At 37.4% G+C, this 25,970-nt stretch overlaps 1 protein-coding gene across 1 annotated transcript in view; it reads right to left on the minus strand.

Annotated features, from left to right (window-relative positions):
• EDIL3 (EGF like repeats and discoidin domains 3) overlaps nt 1-25,970 on the minus strand; it is a gene marked incomplete at both ends in the record, with an annotated part of 260,749 nt that overhangs the window by 36,294 nt on the left and 198,485 nt on the right. Inside the window, 3 exons of the mRNA XM_082335828.1 lie at nt 9,735-9,919; nt 15,615-15,759; nt 16,852-17,007. Coding sequence (XP_082191954.1) covers nt 9,735-9,919; nt 15,615-15,759; nt 16,852-17,007 — 486 coding nt within the window. The remainder of the gene's footprint in view (nt 1-9,734; nt 9,920-15,614; nt 15,760-16,851; nt 17,008-25,970) is intronic.

The raw sequence follows: 25,970 nt of genomic DNA on the forward strand, positions 1-25,970 counted from the left end.
CCCAAAATCAGTGAGGAAATTCCAACAAGAGCCTGTTCTGACACTCTATACTACAAGTCTCAAGGTGCTCTTCAACAAGACCCAGATAATTGAAGAAATGTTTAGTTGCAGTATTTTTATGTCTACTGTGATTTCCCTTTTAAATTCTCCTTCCCTCTTTCTCACCTTTTCTGCAAAGATTTTTCCCTTATGTCATGTTTTCTGACAGGGAAACTGCTCTTGCGTTACTTGAAGATCAAGCAGGATGAATGTTATTAAGCAGAGTGAAAAGAGGGTCTTGCACAACACACCTAAGTTAACATGGAAACCAAAAACAAAGAAGCCAACCTATTAAGTATTCTGCTGAGACCAACACTAAACTATGATTGGGATGTTATTGGGGAAAAATACATGACGAAACCAATGAATAGGCTAACATTCAGAAACAGTAAGAGAAATGTGTGTATCTACTTTATGTGATGCTTTAACATGCTGAGATGGGACTGTTTCATTTTTCTGCTTACTGCTAGGTAAATGTCAGCCTGGTTAAGCATGTTTCCTCTTCCTCTGAAGAAGACTGTAAGGTAGTTTGTTGCCTTATAATTTAGATTAATTTGAGGTTCCTTTGCCACCAGTACTTCTTTGTGTTTGTGTCTCAATTCCTTTATTTACTTAGCAAAAAAGATGATATGACCTCTGTTCACCATTTGCCAAGCTGGGAACCAATCTGTTTCTATCTATTTTACGTAGGGAACAGAATAAGAAAATGAATAGCAGATTTTGAACAAACATGTTCTGAAGTCAACCAGAATCTTGTAATACAGCTTCACTGCATTTTTAAAGTGGTGTAAAGACTAAAATCTTATGAATGCAAAATTGAGAGGCCTATTCAGTGAAGAATAGCTTTCCAAGACCTTTGTATATTTTACTCATAAAATCTTGACAGATACATGAAGAAAATATAAGTGTCTCACTTAGACAAGAAGTAACATTTGGGAACAAACATGCAGGGCTAATAAAAACAGCACAGTCCAGTTAATAAAGCATTGAGCTATCAGAAAACAGAACTAGGTGCAGTTCCACTCTATCCTTTTGCTTTCATCCTGCACTGGCTTTTGTTTCATCTGTTTTTACATCAGGTATTTTTTTCTGCTTAAAGATACTTGACTTTGTCAAGGTCGCTTCATTTCTCTCCCTCGTCTGTATTTTCATTGTCATCCTTTTGTCTTGTCAAGACTGAAAGTATTGTGGGGCAACAACTGTGTCCAATTGTGCTTGAGTCTAAAACTAATTCAGATGTAGCTAGGAAAACAATGTACAGTTTTGTTAGGAAAAAGTGGATGCTATTTTGAAGCACTGCCATGGAAGAAGAAGGCACAAATAAGAAACACATTTTTATCCTTTCCTTCTGCATTACTATCTAGCCAATTTTGTAGTGATTTTGTTATTTTAAGAGAGGGCAAGGAAAACAGTTTTGTTTCACAAATAGAGACAGTGGAAAGGATAGCTAGGCAAAACAAGCAGGAATTTAAAACAACGAAAAACTAACATCTTTCAATTAAAATTTAATGCATACCATTTTCAGAAGGTGCTGCTATTGGCATCAAGTAAGAGCAAAATTTCCACTGTAAATACACAGTAACAAAAAATACTTCTGTCTCAAATCCTATGTACATCAAAATTCAGAACAACCAGAGAGTTTTCACTTATGCTCCCAGATTTTTTAAAGCAAGATCAAAAACTGTTATTGTAATAGGAAATGGGTCATTACTCAATTTAACTTTCATCTGCAGGGGAGCGATACCCAGAGAAAAACTACAAGTCAGTAAGGGAACAGACAGTACTCTCTTGCATTGCTTCAGAGCTAGACATGATTCAACTGGTTATGGAAACTTCTCAAGTAATTTTTGTTAGTGATAATGAATTTGTTATGTTCCAGAGACAGACTCTGGAACACTGAGTTAGCCCCTATTTTTTACTGAAGACTTAACAGAGTAGGGAATATAATTCACTGAACAGGGCAGGACTTTGTGCAATGAAATATTTTTCTCCTATAAAATCTTAACCATAGCTAATTTACAGTTTGGACTGACTCTCTCCTTTGTACCTGTTTATGAAGATGTTGTCATACATATTTCATCCCAGTAAATAATCATGCTGTATCTATTTGTTGCCTATTTCCTGGACACCTTGCAACAAACTGCTTCTATACTCTGCCTCTGCTTCTAACAGTCTCCTTGTATTTGGCCAGAGTAAAATCAATGATTATACCAAGGCTCTAGACTTCGCTACCTCAATGATTACAGCCTAACCACAGCATTGAAAAGGCAAAATAAACCAAGATTTTATGCTGCCTTATTTAATTTCAAGGCTTAAATTCAATTACCACTATAAACATTTCCATAAAATGAATTGCAGAAGAAAGCTTTGCAAAGTCAAAAGCAATTTAGGAAGGGCAATGCTGAAATGTACAATTTAGTAGCATTATTAATGTGAATAAGGCATTTAACTTGAAATTATTTGGGGGAAAAACTGGGTTAGAGAGTGACCTCTGGAATGGCCATCAAATATTTGCAGGCAGGTAACTGCAACTAGGAAATCAAGGCATACCTCTTAATACCATGCCTCTAAGGTATCTGTTTGTTAGTAGTGTTGAAAAAAGCTTTGGCAATGTACGGAGAGATCAGAGTATAGGAAAAAAAAAAAAAGAAAGGAAAAAAGCTTCCTTTTCATCTCGAGCTACACACTGTCTTAAAAGCAAACAGTGATCATCTAGTTGCAAACTTATGTTTATGGTTTATGGGCAAGTGAAGAAGCCAGTGAAGTTACCTGTTTGGCATTCTAGCCTAATCAGTGCAAAGTAGGTAAATTCAACAGTGTGCAATTCAGAAGAGGGTATCTCTTTACCTGCTTTTGTCTTTGACTAAATGACTCGGACCTATTTGTCTGTTACTATCTTATTCTACTACTGGCTGCTTTTTATAGGGAAATTTAGCTATAGAGAGTTTCTGGCAAAGTATGAGAAAGGGAAGATCCGTATTAATAATTTAATCACAACCCGCCTTGTTATGTTGCTGCATCCTGTGAACTATCAGACTGTGTGAAAAGAGTATTACTCTGTGAAGCTTCTCATCGAGGTAAGCATAAGACCAAGGAGATGCCAAAGCTGAGTGTCCAGGTTAAGTCCTTCAAGCAGAAAATGACAGCTGCCTTGCCAAGAACCACAAGAAAAGAAAAAGATGACTTTCAGTTGAAAAGATAAAATAACCAATGTTGACTGTAAATATCTTTCAGTATCCCAATAAAAAGCATGGCACAAAGAAAGGTCTTTCTGCACAACTTGTCTTTTGCTGCCTGAAATCCGAGAAATCACTTTTCTGCTTGTAAGAAATTATAATTAAAAAACAGTATCAACTTTGCATCTGAAGAATAAGAGAGACCTTTTGTTGCTGTACATGTAAAGGACATTGATTCCTTTCCTGATCTGTTGGTGATGGCTGTGGTTTATTGAATCTGCAGAGAAATATATGCCCTTTGTTTATAATGTGTTATAATTAAGCTTACAATTCCCATAGAATACTGTATCTTTCAAAGACCAGTCACAACACACTGCTTAGCAGTCCAAGCCTTCTAGAAGTCATTTATTTTCCTCATTATGTTAATTACTAGATTGGTCTTAAACTAACATTTTATCCTATTCCAATTTTGGGTCTTTCAAGTCCTAATTTAATTAAGATGTTGTTAAGCATTTTCTTTTTTTCCAGAGTGTGGGTGTTAAAATAAAATATTTAAGCCTGTGGCCAGACAGAAACCATTTATTTGGCCACTTTGACCAGTATTGGCATTAATGCTTGCTTTGCTAACAACACAATTCAAAAGATAATTAAATGATCCACACAATTTTCTCCTTATGAGTTGTTTTCAGCATTTAGGAAATGCTACAGTATAGTGATTTCCTATCTAGTAAGCCTCTGCAGAATTCATTACAAATAAACAGGTAAATACGACAAAAAAGGGGAGAAAGAGGCAGGTGCAATAATAGATGTGAAGCAAATACCACATGAGAGACAGGAAACAATATTCCTTTTTTAATGACAGAATGAACACCAACATGAAAATAAGCTCAGCTAACCAATATGAGATGAAAAATAATGTTCTCTTCCCATATTAAAAAGGGGAAGGATTCACCTCATGTAACTTTAATCATTCAAAAATTCATCTTATAGTTTAAGCTAATTGTCGGTCTCTGTGGCTAACAGAGTAAAGGCATATCTGCAGGGTGATTCATAACAAGAAACTTAAGACACTTACTTAGGATAGGATGAATTATTCCCCGATAGTGCTGTCCTCTTTCCATTGACTATAGAAGGAGCTTAAGCAACTAATTAGAAGTAGATATTTTAAGATATCTATAAATTGTATATGTAAATTTTAGATATAGAATCCATAAAATTAAAAATTACTGTAGTTTAGTCCCTTTGCATCTGCTTATATAGCCAGTAACTTGGTGAAATGCAAAAAAAGGTCTGTGTTGTCTCTGTAGGCTCATGTTAGCTGTGCTCGTCAGGAGGCTGCTGGAACTGACATAGTATTTGGCATGGATACCCTCTGTCTTCTTGCAATCTTCATTTATTTTAGTATCTAGACAGTTTCAGATTACTTGTGTTGGTGGTGCAAAGCACAACATGTACAACTGTCGAGTTCTGTAAATACTGGAGAAACATAGCACAAAGTCTACTTTCTGTAATAGTACTCTGTAAGAAAAACTGAGTAGAAGCTGGGTATGGTTTAGCCTATAAATAACAACTCTCTCATTTGATCGCTTGGAAGCTTAAACACTGTAAATAAATGCTAGACAATGAAGATAAGTAGATCCTACGATAGAATGAGACTTTGTAGATAGAGATGGTTTTGCATATATATAACAAAAAGTTAATAAATATTTGGAATACAATTTTGCCTTTGTTTTCAAACGAGAGACTCTGTGATGTCACAAAGATGATCATGTATTAAGTCAATTGCAGCACTGAGACAACTGTTTTTTACCGGTGTTGATGAAAAATCTCAGTAATATTGTCTAATACTGGAGATGAGGTTGGCAGGAAAACACCCAATTCAAATGTATTATACTACTGGCAATCATCACATTTTAAAAATGTGTAGGTATATATATAACAGTTGCTTTGCCAGTCTTCAAACAATCTGCTATCTTTATCAGCAACTGTTTTTTCCCTAATAGTGCTTAGCTGATTCCATCACATATAATCAGGAAGAGAAACATTAGAATAAGACATTGCTTGTAGCTTCACTCTACTGTTTAAGGGAGGGATGATTGTCTTAAATCATCTGAGCTCAATGGTAACTATATAAAAGAACTGTGGATAAACTGTACCATGTTTATCAGTCATGCACATCAAGCTGCAGAACCTTCCACTAGCTTTGCAGCAAAACACAAGCAAAGCAACCAGATGAAAGTCATTTTTGCAGCAAGTAAACTGTTTTAAAGTTTCAAGTACAACTAGAAACATAAAACTACTGCAGTGCTGCTGGTGACCTGAAGATAATATGGAGAAACAAAAGGAACCTCAGCACGCTTCCAAGATGGGCACCCTTTTCATCCAGCTATGCTCTGTAGAGATACAGGCTTTCAAAAAAACGCAGTAGATCAGTGGTTTTAAGATAAAATACTACCAATACCCATGTAAAATTTGAAAGTTAGAACTAGGATAACGTACAAAACAATTTATGCAAAGGAAATGGTTGGGGGGAGAAGAAAGTGCCAGCTATTTGGAGAATCAAATTAACTGAGATGCCTCTGCTCCAGGGAATATTGCAGAAGATGGCAGATCAGACAAACAGCATCAGAGAAATTACTTGTTGAAGCACTAGGTAAAGGACAAATCAGCAAAGGCATTTAAGTACAAGGTGTTGCTGTCTTTATTAGGCAGTGAGAGTGGGAAATCAATACAATGACAGATATGGCATCTGCCGATCTAGCAGAAACAAGGAAATATTTTAAAACACCAAAACTTAACTAACAGTAAATAGAGAAAAGGGAGTTTAAGCCGCTCTCCTGATTTCATAATTTATAACTGCAGAAAATCAGTAGCAGAGTGGGAATGGATTTTGAGGAAAATGTTAATTCTTTTGAATGATAGTCTTGGCTAGGAGAAAGAGATACCGAATGGTGAAAATCTGTTTACAAGAGCAGTCTTCAAGCATCTGAAAGATCAGTAGGAATAATTTTCAATAATCTTTATAGCCTCAGTGCTTCATTCTGGGCATAAGGCGGGAAGTACTTTAACACTTCCTTTAATGTCAGATAAATGAAGAAATGGGAAGTGGGGTGACTGGCTGGAAAGACAGTCCTGGATTGTGTCCAGGAGGAGCAGAAGCACTCCCCAAACTGGCAAAGCAGCCCGGTCACCGTAGTTCAGCAACAGATCCTGGGAAAAGACTGTGAACTGGTTCAAGGTAGCAAATGATGCTAAGAAGCAAATCAAAGTAATGAGAGAAAGGGACTGCCTTGAAGGAAAGTGAAGTTTAGGCTTTTCTTTCTTTTCTCAGTATTTAACCTGAAATGCTTTACCTTGCTTAGTTTATGCTAAGTTTATATATAATTACAGGAAGTAAACCATGACTTTTTTTTTTTCTTAATTTCACTTCCCTACCTATCCCCAATCTTTAATTTTACCGTTATTCAGATAATTTCACAAAGGTGTCTCCAAAAGGAAGGGAATCCCTAAACGAAAGTATTCAGGACCAGAGAGAGCTGATGGAACTGATTATTTGCATTAGATTTGGTACCAAACCTGAACAGCTACATTGGTCTGTATCATCAAACTGCATAGATTTCAACTGTGATGAGTACAGAGACACTAAAGAGGCTGGTTACCCAAGTTAATGGAAGCTCCTGTGCTACAAATTAGGCCAGGTAACTGACATGGCTTCTACAGCATCATCTTTAACGGAATGGCAAGAGTTCCCTTGAGCAAACACATGGGGGAATTCAGACCCAGATTATGACTGAGCTGGAAAAGCACGATTTCGGTCATCTAATCTCATTAACTTTTCCCCCACATCACAAAAATACTTTCTTCCCTTACTAATGATGGTGCTTGGTGTAAAGGAGTGTTGTGTAGGGAACCTGGAGTTCATGAGTGGTGTCTAGATCAAAACAGATTTTTCAACAATGACAGCACTAATAAGGTGAGTGTTCTTGAACCCAAAAATGCACAGTCTGTGTGTGGAGCCACAAAATACTTCATGTTCCTGCCCTCTGGAGCTAAATTATGGATGTAGTAATCCAGAACACTTTAAAACAAAGAGCATATTTGTTATTGGCTGCATTTTTAAATACATAGAAGTTTCAGCATTTTCCTTTTTGAGAGAAAACTGAGTAAAACAACCCCAGCTCATGATAGAGAAGAATTTATCTCTAGAGGTTATCCAAAAGTGCTGTGAACTGCCCATAAGTAGCCAGTAGCATTTATACACATGATGGAAACATCACCTCTCAGCAACCATTATCACAGCAGGTGCTCTGAGACGTGTCAGCACACAAGCTTTTAAACAGAGGAACAGTTGATAGCAATGGCATTTGGGCATGCATCCTCCAAAATCACTGTTAAGTCAGAAGAGATCTGTTCAAGTCATCCACATACCACACACTACAACAATAATTTTTAAAGGCATTCAGTAGGCTTTTACCCAATTTTATAGACTTTCTAGTGAAAATTATAAAAGAAAAACCAAATAAGGCACATGGAGAAAATTGAAAAGACATGGAAAGCTAACACTGTGAAGCATCATACTGGTAGGCCAGCTACTTTAGCAAAATCCAGAAATCTATGTCTTACTCTAAGCCTGTTTTAGGATACCATGGAATTGCTATTGGCATCATTCCTTGTAATATGTAACTGCTGAGGGAAAAGGGCATACAAATAAGTTTGCCTTCACATGCTTTTTCTTACAAATGTGTTTTGACTGAACTCTATGAAAGCAGTATGATGATAAAATTGCAGTAAGTGTGTTAAAAGGTTACAATACAATACTCTGCGTTTTAAAGAAAAAAATAGCAAAGAGAACAACAATGAATGGATGAATTTACATGAAAGGCATGTCTTTCTTACAGAATTGCTACCTAGACTTGAAGCATGGGAGACCATCTCTACTTGTGGACTGAATTCGAAAAAATCATCCTGCAGTAGAAGTTAATGATCAGTTTAAGCACTGAAAAAACAAGTGGCTTTAATACCACCTGTTTTTTTTCAAACAAGAAATGTTATCATAGTCTTTTGGAAAAATATCGTAAGTATAATGACTTTCAGGAAAGAGTAAATCGGTCATATTCTTGCGAAGTTACTGAACTTGTATCATAGCCATATGACAAATGAAATAAAGGACGAGTATTTCTTCACAACTTTTTTTTGACCAGATAAAAAAAAGTATGCCTGATACTTCAAGGACTTGCAGAGACTGTGCAAGTGGTCAGATTCAATTTGCAGGTTCAGGTAGGTTCGAGTATAGCAAGACTTAGAACAGAATGGAAAATTTTAGAATATAAGAATTAACTCTGCAGCCCCTTGTCATCTATATTTAATTAAAAATCCAGTGTCACCCACAGGAGGAATAACACACCACAGGATTTTTCTGTGGAGTCTCTGCACACCCTTGGTTTCTTGGTATCACTGATGATCACTAAATATGATACAACTGCCTCTCTTTTATGTGGAGAAACATTTTCATCTGCTTCTCCACCATAAAACATAGCAATAAAGTCTTCCTCCTCTCCAGAAGTTACTAACTGCTGTTTCAACAAGCTGCTCTAAAAAACTTTCAGCAAATCCCAGGATCTTCAGTTATTCAAACGTTAAATAGACAAGACAACTGCTCCTTCCTTTCATTAAGTGTGTAAACTTGGAGAAAAGATAGTAATTGTATTGCTAAATTGCTTAGCAACTGTAGGTAAAAAAGCTAATATGTCATAATTTATATGTGAAAAGATTGCAGGGGGTTAGTAGCCACATCTAGTGCTATTGAGGCTTCCCACTGAGAACTGCACTGCAAACTGGCAGCTGACTCAAAACACTGCTATTTTCAACAGTTCAAAAAATGTAAATGTGTCAGCGACTGGTCAAATAGGCTTCCATACCGGTGATTTATTGCAATCTTTCACATTAGCGTACTACTAATTTGTATAAATCACTCCAAGGCTGAAAACAACCCCTGTGCACAGCTTCATAATGAATTCCAGTGCTGATTCAGTCTTGCTAGCTTCAGAGCAATGTCAGAAGGTAATTTTCAGCAGTCTCAATTAGACAAAGGTAATTTCTCTGGGCCAGATTTGCTAACGTGCACAAAGATGAAGCAAATACGCTTTTCCACGGAGCTTTGGAAGGACAGAAAGGGGAAAAAAAAATCATCTCTCCCAACAAAAGAGGAGAAGCCAGTGACATAGATCTGCAACTACTATTTGTGTCCATCAACAAAGCAAAAGTCATGGCTACTGGGCGACTCATAGGGTTTGGCTAGCAGAGGTGAAGTTTTCCCTGAGCAGGGTTTTCTGCCACTGAGGTACCAAAGACATGAAGATATATGGGGGCTTTCATAGCTTCATCATCTACATGTGGCAGAGTTAGGATGGTTACACTCAGAAGGTGAAGAATATGAGCATAATACTAAACCAGTCAACCTTCACCATACCTGAAACATAAAGAAGATAAACATTTGGGAAAATGTATGTGAAACCTTACCTGCAACCACTGTGACTGGTCATTGTGGCCAGAGGTCCAGGCATTAACTTTGCCTTGCTTGTCCAGCCGCGCTTTCCTGGGCTCCCAAGCGAACATGTCCATGTTGAGTGTTCGGAAAACACTGGAGGCAGTAATTTGGTAGTCCTGTATATGTCCTGATTTCATCCCCAGGGGTTCAGAGCAACCTGGTACAGCAAAATAAGGTATGTCACACTACCTACTTATCTCTGTAGGTGGTTTAGGTTTCCAGTTATGGAAAAGAAAACTAGCAATTCTCAAAGAAAAGGCTTTAATCGAGACTATTGTTGGAAGAACTTGCAAACAAACAAATGACAAATAGCCAATTCAAGGCCCTTTATTCCAACGCTACCTTGGAAAAATCAAAAACAAGACAGAGAATTCAATGTATTTTATCCTGGCATAAATTTATGAAGGCAAACAAACAGAAAAGATGACTTTCATCTCTTCTTATCTTGGTTTTATTTTCCTGTCCAGCAGTTTGCTATTGTTTCCCCTATTCAGTTTGATTTTATCATGCTTTTATGCCATATCACATCAACCATGTGTTTGCCTACTGAGAAAACGTTAATTTTTCTTAAAGCCACTGCTGAAGTAAAATGTCAACAAGCACTGAGCCTTCTAGACTTTTGAATTACTTGACTCCTAGCCAAAAACTTAGAAAGCCCCAACACCCACTCACTGACAGTGGAAGACTACAGAAAAACAATTGTGAAGGAGGGAGAATAGTAGGAGATAATAGCTTAGGAGAAATGAAGCGTTAAAGGCTCATTTGTTTAAACCAGGTAGATGTCCCACATCATTGAGTTATTTTGATTGTAGCAAAAGGTAGATCTTGGGCTTATCCTTTCTCTGTTGGGTGTCCATGAAAAAAAAAAAAAAAATTAGTAAGTGAATCTATGTTCCTTTGCCTTGCTATTTTACACTGGGAATACAGAAGGTACATTTGGACCCAGAAGTATAGTGCTGTGTTTTGGATTTAGTATGAGGAGAGTGGTGTTGATGGCACACTCATGTTTTGGTTGTTGCTAAGTAGTGTTTATACTAGTCAAGGACTTTTTGGCTTCCCATGCTCTGCCAGGTGCACAAGAAGCTGGGAGGGGACACAGCTGGGACAGCTGACCCCAACTGACCAAAGGAATATTCCATACCATATGACGTCATGCTCAGTCTATAAAGCTGGGGATTGAATTCCTTGCTTTGTTTTGCTTGTGTGCATGGCTTTTGCTTTCCCTATTAAACCGTCTTTCTCTCAACCCATGAGTTTTCTCCCTTTTACCCTTCTGATTCTCTCCTCCATCCCACCGGGGGGGAGTGAGCGAGTGGCTGTGTGGTGCATAGTTGCTGGCTGGGGTTAAACCACGACAGTACAGTTATCCCAAAATTTTCATTTCACAAATTTGGTGATCCTACTTAGTTCAGTAGCTGACTTGATGCAGTTAAATTGCAAATAATATTTTAACATACTCTAACTCATTGAGTGACAGTGTGCCCAAAATCTAACACCTGATTTTGCAAGGAGTACATCATCACTGTGAATACACAGAACCTTGACTTTATGCATCACTGGGGAGACAGAGGTTTTCCACCTGACACTCGCATCCCACTTCGCTGAGCTGGTTCCTATCAGGTAATCATTTGCTGAGTCACCGGCTGTGTTTCTTAAAGCACACATGTAAGTTCTGAAGGCTTTCCCACTGGGACCATGACCCTACTCAGCTGGTGTCTCTTGATAGAGCCAGAGCACTCTGTGACCGCTTAAAACACCTTCAAAGTTTTTATTTCGTTTTTCACTTTATCTGAGCTAGATATCAAAGCTGGTTCTCTTTTTCTTAAAAGTCCATTCCCTCCACAGTATGTTTACCCAGATTTAAAAACCTGATTCTTTTTTAGTTTCTTTGATATTATTAGCAAAGACCTTTTGGTCAGATTCTACTTTCTATTTCTCCCGTGGGTTTAACACACAGAATTAAGTAGAATTATTAGAGATCAAATCAGGAAGGTAAGGCAAGGCCCTTTGTGGGGGTCTAATAGCAGGAGTAAATGCACATTACCAGAGACAGATAATAATGATATGCCCTTTAATGTAGTAACAACCGTATTTAAAATCTGAAATACTGACATGTTTCATATTCAATTAAAAATAAACAGAAAACAAAGTTAATTTTTGAAAGAAACCCAACCTTTCAGAACTGATTCTCAGTGCACAAATGGAGATTTCACTGCCTTGTCTGTAGAATGAACTACCTAGTTCAAAACAACAACAAAACAATTTTCCTCTGAGTAGGAGGAAGCAATTGATAGCACAAATGAGAGAGACTCATCTGTTGTTTTAGAGAAAGACTTAGCTTATTATTCAATTCTGAAGTATCACTCCAGGATCACAAGGGCTGTCAGCAGGAATGTTTCATCTGAGGAATCTGAAGGAGGCTCCTGACACAAAAACATGGGTTGTCAAAACTGTTTTTCAGTGCTGGTCCAATCCATCAAAAGTAGTTCTATCTTTTCTGAGTATTATTATTGATTTATGAAACAACAGATGTGTCTGCTTGCGTGTCTGTGCATGCGTGCATGCATTAATGGGATTGTACCCTTGCCTTCCTTCTCCACTGCCCCAAAGGCAGGAAGACAGTTGTTAAAGGTAACAGGAGAAAGTGAGAAGAACAGTGAGAACCAGAAGAGACGAACATGATGCACATGGGTGGCAGAACAATGTCTTAGTGCTGTGTCACAGAGAGCAACAGCAGACCCAGCTGCTTCCCTGCTCCTATGGCACCCTGCTGCCATGACAGAAGATAATGACTCGTTATTTTTGTAGGCGAGCTGTAACCTAGAATGCAAAGGACAGAATCATCGAACTAGTACAAAACTGTGTCTGTAGATAGTCTTCCCTCATAGAAGTGTATTTATAATAATGCTCATGACTCCCTGGGACATCTCCTCTTCACTACACTGAATATTCTTTAAATTTGCTTTGCAATGTCCCTGCGAAAGGATTCAATCTCCCTTCCCATTTTTACCATCTGTTAAAGTTAGTGAGAGCTGATGTAGACATACTTACAGCTATGCTCAGTTGAGTACCTTAGGTCAAAATGTTTGAGATGCTTTGGATATCACTATCTGTGATAAATGATATCTGATAATTCTGAATGTTTAAACCTATCTAGGTGTAAGTTTACAGTTACTTCTTATTTGGTCTAGCTCAGTGAAACAGGAGCAGTGAAATAATAAGTGTGGATTAGCACCTGAAAATTGAAAGAATCCACACAAAGGTTATTCTCTGTTGACAATTTTGAGGGCACAGTATTTTATTCTTCAGTCTGTGTCCTGTACCATGCCCCTCATCTACCTCTTCTTTCAAGAAAGCTCAAACCCTCAAAGGAAATATTAAATATCCAATGCAGTGGAGGCAAAACCACAAATGGATCTGCATGCAAAGGTCTACATGCATCTTTTCTTGGGCCAGGATTCATGCAGTATTGGCAAAAGCAGCATAGGTCTATTATTTGAGGGCAAAGGTGATTTTGTTTTGATTAATACTGTGGTATTTTTCTTCTCTGAAAGAGACTTTAAAAAAAAATTCTTCCTATTAATGTACATAGGATTCCTTTCCAGATTAGATAGTGCTGAAGACAAACAAGGAAAGGGGAATCTAGTATTAAATGCAGATGTTACAAAATCCCCTTGTGTGTGAGTTTGTGTGAATGGTACCTGTAAGTACTGTTAGGATAGAGAAATAGCTACCAGAGAACAACATGTCAAAAAGAGGAAAATTACATGCTCAGAAGATGCTATAACTCTCACAAGGATGGTTAAGTTCTGGGGACCAGCATCCCTCTGCAAGAACTGACAAACTCAGAACACCAAGAATTTGCTGAATTGGTACACAACCACCAAGGTACATGAGCATCAACGATGTGTGACATGGACTGCGTGCAAGAAGGCAGAGCCTGCTATATGCAGATGTTTGCGTGCGTGAGTGAATTGCATAAGTAAGTGACTGTGTTGTGCGAAGTTATCTGTCTTTAAAAACAACATCTTGATGCTACTATTAACAACAGCTTAATGAATTACATTCTAATAAACAGTAGCTGTGATCTGTTTCTCCCCCCACATCAATACTTGATGAAGGGAAGGGAATTTACAACACAGAGATGTGCAAAACACAAGTAAGGCAGGAACACAAGGCCATAAAAATTAATGCCTAATTTATTGATGGCCAACTCCACAAGCATTGATCATGGTTTTCAATAAGATCTGACCATGGTCCTGGTAAGTAAAGCTATTTATGAGCCTAGAGAAGATTATTTTGAACATTTTGCTGAAGGTTGTCCTAAGAAAGAATTAGTTTTTATGATGATCTGGTGCTGTGAGACAGTCTCCCGCCCTTTAGTAGTGACTCTCTTCTCTAGCACCAGGACTTGTTAGAGAAACCAGACCTCTCAAAGTGGTTTTCTGCCTAAGACAGACCACCTGGAATGAGAGTGAATTAGTCTGTCATTATGTATAATTATACTCTTCTTTCAGTAAGATTAAAATTGTTCTGCTGAGCCTTGGCTGCCTGCAGTTCTAAGAAATGATGACCTTGAAACTGTTAGGAGACCACTAAAATGAATTTACTTCAGTAGCTCTCACAGTTCTTTGAGCAAAACAATTCCTGGTCATTCTGGCAAGGACTTACTCTAAATTGTGGTTCCAGAAATGGAAGACATTAAAAAAAAATCTAATAGACTAAAGCAGCTAGACAGAATTTTCTATTTACTCTCAAACCTATCTATATTGGAAAAGGGCTACAGTGAGATTAATGCATTAACTTTTCATTTCTGAATCTGGTTTTGCTGCCACTAGAGGACTGAGAATTATTTAACTCCAGCTGTTTTGATATATCATTCGTGAACTGGATGACTATTGTTTGTACAGTAAGCAGGCAGCCACATAAAAACCATTCTTAAATGAATTCAGTGGAGCGCTCCCACCAGTAAAAGGTTTATCTCTTGAAAAAGATAAAAAATTTACATGCTTTACTGAATTTGTAAGGGAACATGGTTCTTGCAGAGAGTGGCTAGAGGTCAGGCTTTACATTTATGAGCTATAGCTTCTGCTGCTACAAACCTTAAGGGGGTTTATATTGGCTCCACTTCTTCTTTTACTTTTTCTTACAAGATGCAATCCCTGCTTCTGCTAGAAACGCACAAAACAAATCTAAACTGAACTCTTGACTAAAGCAGTCCAGCAAAATATGTCTTACTGCACTTTGAGTGGTCCTTGATGGCAGCTGAAACACTCGTGTCCCTCTGAGGATGTCACACAGCACATCGGCGTGGTCACACAGCAGTCAGGAGAAATTACTCAAATGAGTTTTATGCCTGCTTCTGCCGTGACTCTGCTGTACAGCACTGCACAAACAGATTCAGCTCTCAGAAACCGTTTTCAGTGCTTAGTTTAGGCTGTGCTGAGTGTAACTGTGGGATAGAGACTCTCTGTCTCATGGTCTGCTTAGTATGTAACATAACAGGTCCTGATAGCTGTTGATAGTTATTAAAACTGCTATAAATGACCTTTTCTAGGTCACACATAATTGGATGCCAAAGTGCATACAAAGATTTACAAAATGTTATTAGGTTGCTACCACACTACCCTACTACTATTACTGCCCTACTGCAAGCAACTATTGTCACTTACATCATTTAGGTAAGTGTAGCTGCTTACATAATTTACATAAGAAGAGGTAAGTAACTGGATAAACTCAGCCTTGCCAGCTGCATTTCACCAGGAATGAACTGCATGCAGTTTAGACCTTGGGCACAAAAATGTGCTGCTTGAAGGTTGACTTCTGAGATGCAGCGAATGCAGAAAACCCACCTGACAGTTCACAGCCAAGAAGTTCCATTCTCAATGTGCAGTGTCTTCTGCACACCTGAGGATACAGCCGTACATACTGCGACTTAATTGGAGGGGTGAAGGAGTTAGCATACGGGGTGTTGTTGTCCACATTTCCACGGAATACCTGTGATAAAATGACATATTCATAAAAATGTGCTAGGAGGATTACTGGAGGTTCAGTTGATTTCCATGTCTCAAAAATATCTGCATTGTTCTTTTGACCTTTCCTGCATGTTTGTCTACATTTTTTTCCCAAATAGAGGCTATTTCATCATTTCTAGTGCCCAAAATACAAGTTTTTAAGGAAAACATATTGCCATTGGCTTGTATTGGCATGGGTTTGCCACCTGCGCAGAATCAGGACCTCTATCGTGTCACTCCTAGAAACTGAAGCTACTAATGCAACTAAATTATATCTTCTTTTCTAATTAGTGTGTTAAATATTCCCAATTCAATTTAGCCTGAAATTATTTATGCTGATTGACATTTATTTTTCTCCTTCTACTTCAAGAACCTGATCCAGCTCCCACTGAAGTGCACTGTAACCCTCCCATTGATCGCAGGGGGAGCTGAATTAAATCTATAAGCATTCTTCTATCCACTCCTCACTCTAACCAGATATCCTTGTACTTTGTTTTCTTTCCTCATTATATACCTCTTCACACAGCATTTTAATTTCCTAATAGAGAAACTATGTCTAATGCTGCAAAGTGCCTTAGTTCTATATTAACTTATAAAAGTAAAGGGATTTTTGCTACTTTGTATGCACAACTCTATAAAAAGAAGTGGTAACTATATACTGTAAACACATACTTCCCACTTGATGACACTGTTTGTGCAGTACAGAGATTAGCATTGATGAATGGGTTCTATGCTTTTAAGGGTTAACACTAATCTGCCAATGTAATAAAACTAAATTCAAAACAGTAATGAGTAATTACTGGTAAACTAATTAAACTGAAAATCAGTTAAGTGTAATAAACAGGATTATTCTAGCCTTGGGACATACTATTTATACAACCATCAGTTAAAGTATAAGAAATTCTTAGCAGACAGAAAGTGCAAATTTTTGGATATTTTTTTTTCAGAGAAAAATAAGAACAAGGCAACCTATATCACACTGTCAGGCAATTATGCTTATCTACTAAAGATACCTTATACTTCTGAAGGCAGCTAAACCATAAGATGTATTCATATACAGATGACTTAATCTTACCATATCTTCATTTGTGCCTTTTACTTTGTACATTGTCCATGACTTCCCATCATTACTGTATGCAATTTTGTAGGATTTTACATATTCTGGACTTCCAATTCTCTTGGCGCCTTGAGTTATAACTCCAGTGACTCGCATCTTCTTCTGCAGGTTTATCTGAAATAACAGTACAAGGTTATTGCTAACCATCTGACAGACACAATTCTGATTCTAGATTCCTTTGATACCTTTTTTTTTTTTTTAGAATGAGAAAGGAAAAAACATAGCTCTGGCATTTAAATTACTATGTTTACACTTGCATTAATTCCTTTTATCTTTCATTCATTTCATGTATATATGCACATAAATAAATGACAAAACATTGAACCAAAAGCCTGTACTATGCTTACGTCTTCATATGTATGTGTACACACACATATATACATATATTATTGATATACAGGATATTACTGGTGTATTACTGGGATATACCATGTTACTGGTATATACCACATTACTGGTATACAGGATTACTGCTATATATTTCCTTCCTAAAAAGGAAATGCAGCAGTGCAACTATTCACAAAGGCTGAACCTTTTGTTCTATTAGAAGCCAATTTGCAATCCCATACAAAAGAGCCTCAGTTAACTTCAGGTCAAATTTCTTTGTGAAAGTAAAAATACATGGATGTTCTGTAAAGCAAACAAATAGACCTTTCTTGATTCTCACTGAAAATTCATATATCTAAACATCATGGTTGAAATGCTAAGCCCAAAAGAGTCAGTAGCAAAGTATCACTGACTGTCAATGGATATGAACATTCCCTGTGTACTTGTCTGCATTGACGTCAACACCTTGAAGTACAAAATCAAGATGTACAGAGAGTTCAACAATAGTCAGACAACCTTAATTTTGCCTTCTTTATCCACCTATAATACGGGAAAGACAACTATATCCTCACAAAATTCAGAATGTGATATACAAATCAAACAATGCTGGCACCATCAGCCTTGTCCTTGCAATGAATTCAATCATGAAGCAATCTGTGGCAACTGCACTCCCACCCTCTCTCTGGTAGGCAGCTGAAGTCTGTAACTTTTGCACCATATGAAGCTTAACGAAGAGCTGTCATACTGTGAGAACTGCATGAAGGTGCAGGCAGATGTGTCATAAAAGGAGACGAATGGAAACTAGAGAGCAAACAACTGGGACAATACAAATAATACATTAAACTACATTAGCACTCACCTTCTCCAAATGAATCTTATATCTGCTCCCCAGTTAGTGGAGCTGATCTGGTGCACTCCCTACTATTTGGGATAGCAGCCCCACTACAGGAATATAGGCAGTCAGAGACAGATCAGGTATCTGCTGTCCAAATACTTTAATCTCTTTATTCTTTACAGTGTAGTCTCAAGACTTTCTCTCACTTGGTAATGTAATCTAGCCTTTATTAAGGATGTTAGATGATCAAACTTCAGTGTTTCAATACCTTACTGTGTGTACAATGGGAAAGTGGAGAAAGATAGAATTTTACTGCTGTTTTTTTTTGTGGGAATCTGGCTATTTCTCTGCTACTTCTCTGAAATAGTTGAGCTTCTGATATTTTTCTTCTTGAGGCAAAAGAAATTTCAGCATAGTTTTACCACAGTTCTCCCTGTAAGAAATTAATAAACACACCTTTAGAATAACAATGGGTATTTTACAGGTTTAGACCCATTGAGACAGGACAAGCTGCCTATAAAAGATCAGATTTCTTAAAAGATCTTTCTCACATATACCAGGAAAACTCAGGAACATTTGCAATTGCAATGGGGAGAACAGACTCACACAAGGAATTTAGGCCAGTATAAATTAGAAGAGAGTTAGGCCTTTTTACAGCCTTAGGAAACTTTCTTTTCCTCCATTCCATGTTTCCCAGAAGAAAAAAAACAAAAAGATACATTATATTTGTAAGAGGACAGGTCCAGAGACTACTATGAGTCCCCTAACTGCATTTAAAAATGTAGTTAACACAAAATAGTAACCAGTTAGACATAAAGGTTTCCGGAATTTTCTTATGCAGATTTCACTCTCTATATGGAATTTAAGCATATTAATAAACAGAGCAGTAAAACAATTTTTCATGTATTTACAAAATTGTCAATAATTAAGTGAACACCATCTCCAAAAATAAATTAGAAAGCACAGTCAAACAGAAATCAGCCATTGATTATTTGCCTTTTACATATACTGACTATCTTCACATTTCACTGTTTGGGAAAAGGAAGATGTAATGCAACACCAAGTAAATTTTCTTTGATCCGGTTATGCATATATCTAATATTCTTTTAGCTTCATTCACAATTTTTCTTTTTCCAGATAATAATCTCAGGGAGGTTTTTTGGATGAGAATTTATGTGGAATTTTTTTCCCCTGTTTACTCAGACAGTAGTTTCTAATGAAACCATGGCTTTAACCACTGGCTGTTATATTCCCACACTGTCTCCTTTCCATGTCCCAGCCTCCATCTCTAATGCACAACAAATCAACCACTGCACTTCAAGAAGCAAAACAATGACAAAAAAAATCCACCCAAAAGTAATCTGCCAAAGAGTTTAACACTATAGTTGAAACTCAAACTTGAAAAAAAGTCCTACTGAATGAAGGGATGATTTGGTCAGATAATCACAAAAATTAAACAAAAATAATTTAATTTTAAAATACTCATTTAATATACATACTGTTTAACCTGTGTTCTTTGAGTTTCAGGAGGTAAAAAGCCTGCCTTTTTTTCTGGTATATACCAGCCTGCTCTATACCCTTATCTGGATATCTATACCTATAAGCTATACAATTTTATTTACTTCTCTGTTTTAACAGACAGAATCTTTCCTTTTAGAGGCTGTCTTGATCAGTATCCATACTCTGACTTATAAGCTGAGCTTTGGTTGTAGGCAGTATTGAGCTTGATATGACACAGGAAATAAAAACAGGATACTGCATTTTGCAATTAGGTCTACATGTTCTGTCAATGTTTGCAGGGAAAACCCAATGAAAGGGGAAAAAAAATGCTTTCAAATCCCCGCAGCTTTCTTACGTACAAAATCCCCATGGAGCTAACTTCATGCCTGTGGTAGCTCCTTTCAGTGCATATGGATACACTAGGAATTAATTGGTCCTTTGTGTCTGGGTTCTTTTATGTGTTTTAAATTTTTCAAGTCAGAGCATAGCAAAACGCAAAATATTACAACTGTGCAATGACTATAACAAAGCAGGTGCTGAAATCTTTCTTACTTAACGTACATTAGTAGGAAGCAAAGTTCCCCACATGAAATGTGAACTTGCTGTTTTAGCACTAAAAGCATTTTCAAAGGTGTTTTTCTGTGGCAGTTGTGAAAAAAACAGCTTAGGAAGCTCTGCTTTGTGGATTCAGATCTAGGACAGAACGTTATATATTCTAATTACATGGGTGACTGTGTTTTAAAACAAACAAAGTGAAAGTCACCACGATAAGAACAAGAGTTTAACACATCTTTTTGAAAAAGGCAATAGCTTATTCAGTTATAAAAGATCCCTTATCTTTACCTAGATTAACTGGAAAAAATCAAGGATGATAGAAGATCAACAGTATTTTGAGGGATTTACTCCAGTAATTTGAGTATTAACGCATGGTAAAGACCTTGTAAGAAGAAGACACTTGCACAGAAATTTGAGGAAACTACTTACAGCAAATAAAAAAAAAAAAACAGACAGACTGATCAGTTCTACCAGCCCTACTTAAATTTAAGGTTATTTTGAGAGTAATGGGTTCAGACTTGACACTTGGCCCCTGTCCATGGAGCTGTGTGAAGTCCCAGTTCAGAGGGGGCTCCTCGGTCCAGCAACTTCCGTGGGACCTAATTCACCCAACATATGTCAGGGATTTGGCTGTGATGTTCACAAGCAGATCTGAGGATGTCTCTTGCCCTACATGTGCATGGCATGAAGCATTTTATGAAACTTGGGTAAGGTGCTGTTTAACACCGACAGGTAATGGAATCTGCCTCAAACAGGTTTTGCATTTCAATGAGGAAGCTTTCTGGGGCAAGAATAAATGATGAACACTGAACGACTCAGGCAAAACACCATGTAAAAGAAAGCCAGTAGTCTGACATAAATTCATTTAAACCTGATGCTACAAGAAATAGATTATGTCTACACAATATACGGTGGACAATGCAAAGTCACTGTGCTGATATTGCAAAAAGCTCAGCTAGAGCACAGGCATGGCAGTCAACCCAAGTTAATAGACAGTGCCGAGGGACAAGATATAATACCTCAGAGTCAGTGCTGTATACACTGACAGAGGCTGAATTCTTGTACTGCCAGTCACTCAATGCCTTCTATACTATGTCATATAGCCAAAACTTGAGTGTGGTGTACGCCCAAGAGCTGGGGAATAAAATTGACTCTATCAGTTTAGAAAGTTCCCAGCAGTCCTTGAAATTTATTTTAACCTTGTTCCTTTCAACCACCACAATCATCCTGACTCCATGATCAGACCACTTTTATCATCCCAGCAGGTTATAGACTCATGGTCTCTTTCAATGGGAGGGGAAAAAGTAACCAGCATGCCATGGTTCCTGCTCTCAGCACTGATTTTGTAGGAGTAACGATCTATTAAAAAATTTTCACCAGTGTACTAATGTTTTTGACAGCCATGACTCACACAAATCTGTTTTAGGATGCTAAAACATTCAGTTGTCTACACTGAGGAAGACATAGCCAATCAAGATTTTACCGGAACTTGAAAAAATCCATATCATAAAGGAAATAAAACAAATGAACAAGAATATTTTTGCAAGAGAAAGTGGCAATATGAACAAGGTAATTTTATGAGTTCCTGTAGATTGTACAGTGCATCATTTTCAAAGGCAATTCAGAACCAGTCCTGCAAATCTGTATGGTGTGTATGAAGCTTCACTTTTAGGTGTGAGTAAATGTAGGACCATATCACAGGAGGGAACTGTTTCATGTTTGTTTTCCATAAACAGTCCAAAGCACTCCACAAAACAAAGACCAAAACTAACTTCCCAGCATGCTTAACAAATCTTAGAATAGTAGAAAAAAGACTAAATTCACAGTCGTAATGTGTCAATGTAACAGAACAGCAGAGATAAGGGACAGCACCAGTGGAAGAAGTTCATATTTCTCTTCAATATATGGTCACATATTAGTATATTCAGTGTGCAGAAGCTATGTACTTTACACAAAAGATTAAAAAATCAGTTGCATATGTCTTATCTGCATTATTACATGCAGAAGAGGAGAAGAGGGATGAGAAGATGGAGTGACTTCAGGAAGACACCATATGTGATGCTCTTGGCCAGAATACATAACCATATTCCCCTCATTTGTTATTGCACTATTAGCAATAACACCAGTAACATTTCATACAGAACAGGTTTGTCTGAAATATGCCTTAAGAGCAAGCTTCCAAGAAATGCTCAGATTAAAGCCTTCAGCATCTTTGAGACTGTAAATGTAGTTTTACATGAGCCTTCATTCATAAACAGAAATGCAGTTTATGGAGAACTATGGTGTTTACCCGTTTCAGTTGCGAGCTGCAATAGCATTGCTATAAAAAATTCTCCATCTTTTCTAGCACAAAGTATATATATTTTTACTAATACTCACTAGTACTTATATAAAAATAGGGTTGAATAAGGGATCAAGGTTATACTGGCATTCAAAGATTTATTACAGCAACCCTTCCCTGTTGATTTCATCAGTTTTTGAAGGATTAAAATTTAATTTTTTTGTCTTTTTTTTTTAAAGTCATAATTCTGATAAATCTAGATAGAAAGCACCCACAGAAACACTTTCTGATGAAAAATAGGGACACTTGCCAGTGGAAATGTTTGTAACAAACTCAGGAAAGGAGTAACCTGACATGATTCCCTCAAGCTCCCTCCCATGTTTCCTTTTCTGTCTTCAAGTACTAGAGGCCCTGAACATGACTGAACATTGCTGTTTCACCCTGATGTCACATCAAGAGCAAGGGGCTGCAGAGCAGGACTTGGCATAGGATGAGGTGCAGGAAGGTTGGAGCAGGTCAGTTACTATTATCTTCCCTGTTGCAAAGCATTGCTGGCACCTGGATGTAAGGTGCTCATATATCTTGCCTGTCTGTGGCTTTTTGTTACTCTCCTAATCAGCTCTGTCAGCAGAACTTCTCCAGATTTAGTTGAGGGCATTAATGCAGTCAGCATAGTAGCAGTGGTATGTGTTTTAAGTAGCATACAGATTAGGTAACACAGTGATTTATCCATGGTAGTAGTCCAGCTGTTGCTGCCCTTCTAAAAGGGGGTTTATTATATGGAGAAAAGCCAGCATGTTTTATTTGTGATAGTCTCGGAGAACTAACATGGTCATTTGCTACAGGTCACTTTACAAATAATAATTCCTAACATGATTGTGGGATTGTACCTTGCAGACAAACCAACTAAATACTCATTTATTTCTGATCCCAAACGTTTTTTGTTTCGCTTACATGGATGCAGACCCAGCAAAGTCTCTTCACATCTTTCCTATTAAGTCCTCTGCAAACTCATCCTTCCAATACTGGTGTTTCCAGAGTGCCTTGCCAGACTATCATACTTTATGGTAACATCAACCATCTCTCAGGTCTTCCCTGTACTCACTTACATCTTAGCCCCAGCCAACCATCTAAAAGCAACTCATGACCTTTGCTATCTTTAATTAGAATATTTATATGCTTCAAGTTAGGCATGCTGAATCAGAGATGCAATCTGGTCCACTAATTTAATTTGCCTTTCTGTGATAAGACAAGAATATAGGTTAAACCCTACTTGTATGGAAAACATAAATACAGGGATTGCTTGGCCCATGCAGCGCTAATACAGAGAAGCATATGTTATGAATATTTTCAAAAAGCACTCACTTCATTTGGCTTTTGCTGAGACCTTTCACTTTATGCCTCAGACAGTTTACATAATTAGACAGACTAAAAACTTGGTTGGTCTGTTTCTTCTTATTATTAAGTCATTATTTTAGTCCCAAAGGTAGTAGTTATGAATGCCATTAACTGGATGATATGAATAATTCAAATACTGGCATATTTAGATTGTCATCTCAAGAAGAGGCCCATAATCAATCTCACATTGTTAAGACGTTTGTAGCCCTGTGAAATTTCATCTCATTTACAAAGTATTGATTAAATGGGTATTAGCTACCTGCAATTTAAGGTTAGCTAAGAAACACTAAGGTTGTTTATTGCTATTATTAATTCCTTCATATACCCTGAACTTGTGAATACTCTTCCTGTCTTTGGCATGCTAATACTTCCCAGAAAGAACTTCCTCAAAATGTCTAGAATACTGCTTAAAGTACCAGTCAAAGAATGTGTAAATAAAAATGTCAGAGAAAATATCTATATGTATTCCTACTTGTAAAATAGCTTTGATCAATAGCTCGTAGAGGTTAGATGGTAGGATGATAGACTCAGGTCACAGAAAAAAACATGCACTTTTCTTTTAATCCTACATGAAAACCCTCTTCTTTAGGGAAAAGAGGCAAATTCAAAAGGTACAATATTAAAATCACCATGAAAATATACTTATGGAAAATTCCTAATGTACCTATTACAAATATCAGACATATTTTTCATCGCATCATTTCAATTTATTTTTAAGGCACTTTGGTAGATGAACTTTAGTAAAAACTCTGATAACAAACATGACCTTCTCTGAAGCCCAACAAGGACAACTGGGAAGAATTCCCATTCTGACTTCAGTGGGCTTTGTCTAGGTTGTATGTAACTTCTCAGACCAACAAATGTTAAGTAAGAACGAAATGTGCTAGAAAATGACAAGTTTGTTGCTCAGATGAAGAAATTCCCTTCATTAGTTTTGAATATTAAAGCTGAACATGGAATTAAACCCAACCATTGAAATATGGGAGCTAAAGCAAAAACTTCCCTGGCACTGTGAGATCCCTACTGGGGTTTTGTGATCATTACATGTTCCCAGATTATTTTAACATGCTAGGAAACTAAAGTTGCTTAGTTCCTCCACCAGAATAAACCCAGTAAGTGACAACAGGGCTATCATATGGTTCACAACACACCTGTGCAGAAAGTACTTCTTAACCATAGTTCACTGCCTCGTCTTTCTTTTTATGCAGCTTATCTACAGAAATTATACTGATTACTACTGTAAAGAAAGGGGAAGATTCTACCTGAAGAGTGGTTCCACAGAACATGATCATCATGGGCTGTGCAATGGCCAGACTTCCTTTCCTATGTAATCCTGGCTACCTCAGCCTTGGGAGATGCTGCAAATCCCACCATTCAAACGAGGTCTGGATTTTTTGCAAGGACTCCATAAGGAACAAATAACATAGTTGATCTGTATTTGCAGACTCCTTGTGAGTAATCGCTTGTCATGCTATCACACTTTAGCTACCCTTCCTCAGTCAGTAATGAAGTGCTGTTTTCAGTTGCTAAATAACTCACAAAGCAGTATTTCAATTTTCATAACACTGATCATAAAATACACATCTTTATCCCCTTTCTTCCTCAGGCAAGATAATCCTAATCATCATATGCCTACTTAAAACTTTCTTTTCCAATGAGCCTGGCAGCCACAGCTGGCTTTAGGCTGCCTATCATGCTGACCATACCATCCTTTTGCTCTTCCCATGTATCTGCAAATACCTGTCTAGTTAGTGCAGAGTCTTTTTAGTTGTCTGTTTATAGAGGACCCAAAGCACACTGAAGTTCCAGCTGTAACTAGGACTTCTGACTGATTTAGTAATGCTGCTCATAATTACGGTAACTGTTAGACTGTGTTCAAGTCATGACAAAATTTGTGGGAGAAAGACAAATGGGAAAATAGGAGTACGTGAAAGCAATCCTTCCCACATATTATCATCTTTGAGAATAATCTGTTAGTTGCTATGAGACTGGCTGTGTAGGGAGAGAGCCCAAGGTTTTAGATGGACACAAGTGGAGTAAAGAGGTAGATTAGTAAGCACACTGGGGACAGATGGCTTTGTGACTGCTGAAAAGACTATGCCACTCGCATGATTTCTCAACCTACAGATGCTATTACAGAAAATGAAAATTTGGCTCAAATGATTAATCCCTCCTGAATCT

This window comes from Platalea leucorodia, assembly GCF_965183815.1.
Source record: "Platalea leucorodia genome assembly, chromosome: Z".
NCBI classification, from domain to species: Eukaryota; Metazoa; Chordata; class Aves; order Pelecaniformes; family Threskiornithidae; genus Platalea; species Platalea leucorodia.